The 7,889-nt window shown below is 35.6% G+C and overlaps 1 protein-coding gene across 1 annotated transcript in view; it reads right to left on the bottom strand.

Annotated features, from left to right (window-relative positions):
- Positions 1–6,898, bottom strand: part of LOC139694040 (copine-8-like) — a 25,069-nt gene extending 18,171 nt beyond the window's left edge. The window contains exons 1-5 of the mRNA XM_071592445.1: positions 6,706–6,898; positions 6,350–6,617; positions 5,691–5,882; positions 2,699–2,830; positions 79–207 (exon numbers count right to left, since the gene is read on the bottom strand). Of these exons, the coding sequence (XP_071448546.1) occupies positions 79–207; positions 2,699–2,830; positions 5,691–5,882; positions 6,350–6,617; positions 6,706–6,770 (786 nt within the window). The 5' untranslated portion in view covers positions 6,771–6,898. The remainder of the gene's footprint in view (positions 1–78; positions 208–2,698; positions 2,831–5,690; positions 5,883–6,349; positions 6,618–6,705) is intronic.
- Positions 6,899–7,889: the final 991 nt, after the last annotated feature.

Raw genomic sequence — 7,889 nt, forward strand, 5'->3', positions numbered from 1 at the left:
TCAGATTAAATTATAATAATATAACAAATACTTTAAAATTTGATTAAAAAAGAATGTTACATGCATTGAAATACTCACCTGCTTTTTCTTGTTAATGAGTGGATAGACAGTGTCACTTCCAGGTCCTTGACTCAATTCTTTTAATGTTGTTTCAAATTCTCCTATAATCTCATTGTCTCCACTGCTATTCCAGTCATAACAAACCACCTGAAAATGAAATGAAGCATTCCAAAACACTTCCCAGTGAAAGAAAAGAATGGTAAACCTTCTCTACTGGAATAACTGAATTCTTCAGCAGAGATATATTCCATGAATTTTTTGATCAATGATAATTTTGGAAATCATGCACCGAAAAACAATCACTACACAATCATACATTCATGATTAAAACCCAATGAAAAATTGTACCATAGCTAGCATTTTTAATGGCTATTTGCACATGTGGCAAGAAGCCTTGGCTTTATAGTAATACCTTATTTTTCAATTCATGAAACCAAAAAACTAGACCATAAAATATCCAGCTTCAAAATGATTGAATTTTAAAACAAAATCACATTATTCCATAACTGAGCTGTAAATCATTGCCATTATATTAGCCCATTATTACACTAAGCAAATTAACATGAAAGGCAGTTATAGAACAGATTTGCTGCTAATAGTATCCTAAAAAATCCCCCCAAAGCCAAAAGATTTGGATATGAATGAGTTCGGAAATATTCCAGACTAATGGTATTTGCAAAACTTAATTATTGACACTAACAAACACTTTATTTAGCCAACACTAATATCTGCCACAGCACAAGAGTGGCAATAGTTAATAGTAAATAGAAAAGACAAACTAGAAATCCAGTCAATTTTTACCATAAAATAATTCTAACCATGAAAACACTCTGGACTCATGTATTTAGGATAAGACACCTTTGCCACAGCATGTGTTTGTTGCAATCACAACAGAGTACGCCATGGCACTAGTTTTGCAATGCTCAGGGAGTCCTCAGACATGGAGGATACACAAGATTTTATTATATTTTGCTGCTACGAAAGTCAATTTATTTATGATATTACAATTTCAAGTGGGGAAACACCTGTGTCTGCCATAGCACCTGTAGTTTACTACCTTGACAAATCAAATACCAGGGTCCAACATTGTGTCATGTCAAGAGGTGTCAGTAGTGAGAATTAATTGTGCCAATTTATTTATCGACTTAATTGGGCAAGGTTGAGACTTATAGTCCCTTCTTCCACCTAACCCTTAAATTACAGATATTACATTGAAGACAATTACATACAACCAAGCCCTAGATGGAGGAAAATCCACCTAGGCGGGAATGGAACCCATGACCTCTGGGTTGGTAGGCAAGGATGCTACCCCTCCGCCACCGAGGCCGGCAAAAAATTTGAAAGGCATGGAAATTATAGTTGCGCAACCCTTCCATAGGAACCTCTTTAACTCTTTGCATATATTATGTTTCAAACACAAATTATACCTGCTTTGTTTCCTGTGTAGCTCAATTCTAAGCATAATTTTACAAGGGTACTTAAGTTTTATTACCAGAGAAAAACCATCATTAAGCTTCAATTTTTCAAATTCTGCTGAATATTTTGGATGGGTCTCTTATTCTGTCTCTCTCTTTCTTTCCATATTCTTTAAAAAGATCTTTCAAAAATGCACAATCAGGCCAGCTCCTCTGAAGGTTATTTGCGGCAAAATCGTCTGCTTTATTTCCCTACACAAATACTTAGGTTAGCCCCAAGATCAGTGCATTCACCCTTTAACAACAGTGAACAAAAAAAGTTGAAACGCAGCAGTCAGACTTGTATACAAGGGATAACATTACCCCTTTGACCTGTTCAATGAATCCAAAACTGCACAGCGTGTCATATTTGTAAACAGCATATACACCGATAGGTGGGTCAGTATATGCAATGTACAATGCCTGGCTGGCATTGTTCAGCAGAATTACTTCATATTCAAATCAAATACATTGTATTTCACAATCATATTAAATATGTATGGCCCACGTTTTTACCATGATATCATCACCTGAAGATGTTATGATGTGCCATACATTATAAATAAATTTGTGAAAAAAGTTGCTATTTTGATTCCAGGGTCACTCTACAAGTACATTAGTAATATAATACGGCAAAGTCATGGCAGATACATCTAAATTTATCTTAAACTATTTTCAATTCATAAACACAAAGTGTGTGAACAAAACATTATGATTTGAAATGAATTGAGTCAAAATAACCCCATTAACTTTTGAAGAAAAAGCATTATAATTTTATGAAAAAATCTAAAGCAAGGGGCTGGCACTAATTTTAAAAGTTCATTACTTAAAAAAGTTCAAGTCGCAAGATTTAAATTAAATTAAGATGCCCGTATTTCTATCAACATAACTAATGCAAAGGGTAAAAAAATCAATCAACTTGACCGGGACTCAAATCCAGAATCATCCATGCTTTAGCCAGAGAGTGTAGAAGTATCTCCCAGTAGATTAACTGGCTTAAGCACTCGGCTGACATCGACATATCCAGGTTAAAATCCCTGTCAAGGCAAATCATTTTTGCACCTTGCAATTGTTCCATTGACATATGCATGAGTTGACGACTCGGTTAAAAGTTACTGTAGGGGCATCTCCTACAGTTTCTTCGAATTTGTCAACATAAGTATTATTTTTCACAATTAACTTGCCTTTATAGTTCGTTCATAATCACCATTGCAGAGAATGCGGACAGGAATGGAGAACTTTTTCCAATAAGGGTCAACCGTTCCCTTAATAACTTCAGTTTTATGCACAGCATTGAAATCACCAGATTCCATTGCCTGTAAAAGAACATATCATAGATTGCATAACAATAGAAATTAATGACTTAATGCCTATTATAAGGCTTCTCTTTCATTGAATGGACTTGGTATTTTTTTGTGGTTTTGGCACACGGGCAATGTCAACAGTCATCATATGTTGCCTATGCTTTGAGACTGGCAGTGGTGGGGTGGAATTTTTGTGATGTGGTGCATCATTTCAGAGATAATTAATTTTCAGAATGTAAAGCCTGAAACCATTAAATCCAGTGCTTCTCTTTCCCCCACCCTCCCCCACTTGGCCCCTTGCCACCACCTCTTTGGCTCTTTCACCTAACCTAACAGCATCCAACTCCTGCCAACCACAACCCTCAACTCCACCCCCCCCCTCTCATCAACAAGCATATATACAATTGCCAACATGCTTTTCATATTCACCTGAAGATGACACAAAGTGTAGAAACCCGGATTGTGTGATAAAAATAGCACAGTGAAAATCACAATTGTTAATTATTATTTCTACAATTTATGACATTAGCTAAGTTATACACCCACCCAAAAAAATACAGGTTTTAACACCACCTTATGCATGGATGTTACATTTTCACGAAATTTCTCTTAGCAGTCAACACAACTTTCATGACAACAAATGAATACTTCTTTTGGGGACCAAAACAAATTTCTTATAAAATCAAATGCTATTACAGTAGAAGCTCAACTAACTGGCCTATGTGAGGATGGATGTCAGCCTATCCCATCTAATAATTTAGTCAATATGGAAAGTACTACTACCCTTATAAATTAACACAAAAAAGTTGACTACTTTACTGTGCAACAATTATATTCACCTGAAATATTCACTTTAGGACACTCAAAAAATTATATGGTTTTTGGATCACGAATTATCATGACATCATGATATCATGATCATGAATTATGACGACTTAGAGAGAATAATGTACAAGCAATACCAAAGAGAGCAGTCCCATGTGAGCCTTAACTAGTGACACAAATTCACCAAGGTTTGCTTGATGCATAATGTAAACAGACTCAAAGTTTGATTTAATCATTGCGGCTGTTTGAAGCAAGGCTGACAGAAAAGCAAGGTTTTACAATGATTTCAAAGACTAAATCCATAATACTACTTCAGATGTCACCCCAGGCCTCTCAGAGTTGTGTGAAAAATGTTTACATAAAATTGGAAAGCAAAATTCAGACATGCATGGTTGAAATGCGACATAAACCTCTCACGGAGGAATAGTTTTAACATGAGGACAAACATTTCCTTGTCAGGACTACTGGCTTTCCTCGTCCAGCAAAGAAAGCAATAATCATGTACACTTCCCGGGATCATGAACATTAACTGATACACAATTTATGTAAAACACCCAAGAGTCAGAAGGATTTATCATTGATAATCTACTTCACTGAATGTAACTGGTGAAAATTTACCGTATTCGATGGTGTATAGGACATACTTTGGAATGCTGGGAAATGTGAAACATTTGTAAAATCATCTAAGGAATGTGGAACTATTACCATAAGTGATGGCACAGAGGACAATTTTTCATATGACCAATAAATTTGTAAAGAAGAGGCTTCAGGAGATTCTTAATTTTGCCCTAAAGATGAATTTATGTGTATTGAGATTTTGATGAAAAGATGCCAGGCAATAATGTTCCCAATTTATATTTTATTTTATTTATTTATTTATTTATTCAGTATAAGTCCGAAAACAGCGCATTCTGGCCTTTACATCGAACTATTAACAACGATAACAATTATAACATTTACAAACACCCAAGCCCCAGGTGGAGAAAAACTCACCCAGGCGGGAATCGAACCCGCAGACGAGGACGTTACCCCGCCGCCACCGGGGTATTTTAATAAACGCAAATAATAACTGTAAAATTAGTATATTAAATCATATTTGGAATTCAATAGAATAGGAAAATTTTATTTTCATTAAAATTTTTGCAAAAAAGAGGGTGTATCATTTACGCCGATCCATCCTATGCATCAGAAAATATGGCTCTTTAATTATAAATATTAAAATCCTCCTAGAAGCCATTTAAATACACAAGTCATATTAATAGCATCAGATAAAACAACAAGAGGTTCTATTAAATTTTAACAATATTATTGCAATTAAATTACTCTAAAGTGGATCTGTAACTGTACCGTAGTTCATATATGATCATGAATAAATAAATACTTTTAACTAGACACACTTCATTTTTTAACATCTCCATTTCACTGCCTTAATTTGACACCTGTTGCAACAGCATGAGAAGCCATGAGCAAGTTCTTGTTTTGCCTCCTTGCATGAACTTGCATTACCAATCAAGGTGACATGCATGCCAATATTGCTGACTTGAAAAGTAAGTTATTTTTACAAATCAATGCATTACACAGAAGACATTTTTGTTGAATAATTAGTAAACTTATTCATGTTCCATATGATCATGATTATTACATCAAAGAATCAATTTTTTAAGTTTATGAAAAAGTTATCCTAATTTTAACCAAAGTTCACCTGCTTCTGTTATAAGGACCATATGTACTACAAACAGTATTAAAACCAGTACAACTAACAACATCCCAGATTGTCCCCTTGTCACATTTCATTAGGAGTAGGTTTACACTGATTCTTCGTTCCTCATCAAATTTTCCACATTCCAGACTCTACCAAATTACCAACCAATGAGTGTCTTGACGATCTCGTTCAATAATTATTGCAACTTCTAAAACACTTAACATTCGTTTTTCCATACTTTTGCAACATAAACACAATATACCTGCAGATATAATTTATTCAATACATGGAAATGAAAATTTTAACTCAACACTAAAGAGAATGGATTACATTTTACCTCATTACCTTCATGAAAACAAGAAATGGATCTGATTTCCCGAGGAAATTTTTTTTGTCCAGATGCTTTCCTTGAAATTGGAGCACAACTTCATCTTTGATTTGGGAAAGTTCTTCTGCGCTAAGAACAATATATCCACGACCTTCAGTGTCACTCCCGTGTTTTCTCAAGGAAATCTGCACTTTCCCGGATGATATAATCTTAAAAAAAATATGATAATGATAAAAAATCCATATTTCTCACAGAATTTCGTGTACCCACAGTAGCATGTATGCTATACTGTACAAAAGTAGTTTACGTAACTTTGAAATAAAATCCAGCAACAGATACCTTAAATTCAACTTTCCGTTAACATTTTTTATATTTTCTAAGAAAATAAGTTCTTTCCACAATATAATCTGCACAAGCCAGAAACAACAGTTATAATATGAGGGGCCTAGTAATTAGGGTGAAAAACTTCTCAATTTAAAATAAGCATATCGCCCACAAGCTTGGCAATTTAATTTCACTTTATATAGCTGTGGAATGCATATTTTTATCCTTCAATTACAGCGTTCCGAAAACTGTGACATCATTTTCAACAAAGTAGATAAAAAACTAAACGCACATCTTACACATTACTCATTCATGAAGCATTATCAGTATTCTCTTGGCATTTTAATATTACCTGGGCTAATGAACAACTGGCTTCACCTAAAAAGTCATGGTCTTCAAGGCTGCTACTAGATGAATCTACATCAAATACTTTAAACAAGAGAGGCTGTTGCACTTCAAATTGGTACGTCATGACAATTTTCTGCGTGAAGTCGGGATCATGCGCGTTTTCAACAGCTTCAGTTCGGCCAAATTCAACCCATCTTTTTTCGCCAAAAGGATTGCAATAAACAACGACCATTGGGTCCGATTTTGAAAGAACATCCTTTCCTCGTAAAGACCTGATACAACAAATAAATAAACATTTACTTCCTCTTTGCCACGAGATAAAATACCACTTTCCCTAAAAAAAATCAGCAGCTGAATCACCTGCACGAGATTGATAATTCCACCTCCGAAGTGGGCAATGCAGCGGAGCCCGGGACGAACGGCATTTTAGTCTTCAGCCACTAGGGTAAAGTACCAGTAACCAGTGGAGAAATTACCAATAAGGAATTACGCTATTAGGAATGGTAGTGACAACCTATACGAAAGCATGTATATGGTCAAGGAGTTCAAATTCAAAAACGTAAACAATAACAATAATTTAATCAACAGTCGCTAATGTCCCTATCGCGCGGCGCATTATAAATTGACTTTCGAAACTCCGTTGAAAAAGAGCGCGGGGTTTAACTTCGTAAAACAACACAGTCCCATCCCACAGCGCAGATATGGTGATGACCAACTGTGTGGGTGGAAATTGAAAAAACTGGGGACTAGAATCTCCATAGAATAGCACGAATACCTTGTTTGCAGTATTTTTTAAAAATATTTTCATAATTGGTTTAGTTATAGTCTGATCCAGACATATTAAATATGAAAGAGAACGGTTTGGTGTGGTGGCAAAAGTACTGACTTCCCACCCTAAAGGCTCCAGAATCCCGATTCGACTCCCGGTGATGACAGATTTTTTTTAGAGATGTCCCGATCTCTAATTGAGGTGCTTTGTGGAGGGCACTTTAAATAAGGGCGCTGTCCATCGGATTGTACGCTTGGCTGCGGACCCCTTGGCGCCTTTCCTTAAGAGCAATCTAATTCCGACACCAGGTTGCTCTCCACCCTTCATCATTTCCTGTCCATCCCTAATGGCGCAAATGGCCTGAGCTGTCAGTCACCTCCCATAAAAGCCAGCTGAATCTCAGTGAGCTAAATTATTAGTGTGGTGCATTTATTAGGATGGGAAATATGCACTAACGTCATTTTTGAGCGGCAAGAGATAAAGAGAGAATGGGAGAGAAGAAGAGGAGAATGGCTGAGAAGACTGTTAGAGAAGAGGTACATTTTTTCCATTCTTCAGCCTTTTTTATTAGGGAGGAATTATAATTTCAGAAGAACACACAAATAGCATTAAGTGAATAACCAAAAGTATTTTCCTCTAAAAAATAAACCAATCAAAAATGTATACCAGGAAAATGACGAATATGGACAAAATATCGCTGATACAGATTCCACTAGATACAAGAAAATGATGCAGCATATATGATGCAGCATGATGTATATGACTTATTTGTTGC

The sequence above is a fragment of the Hetaerina americana genome, unplaced genomic scaffold, assembly GCF_022747635.1.
Source record: "Hetaerina americana unplaced genomic scaffold, ioHetAmer1.1.p SCAF_5, whole genome shotgun sequence".
NCBI lineage: Eukaryota > Metazoa > Arthropoda > Insecta > Odonata > Calopterygidae > Hetaerina > Hetaerina americana.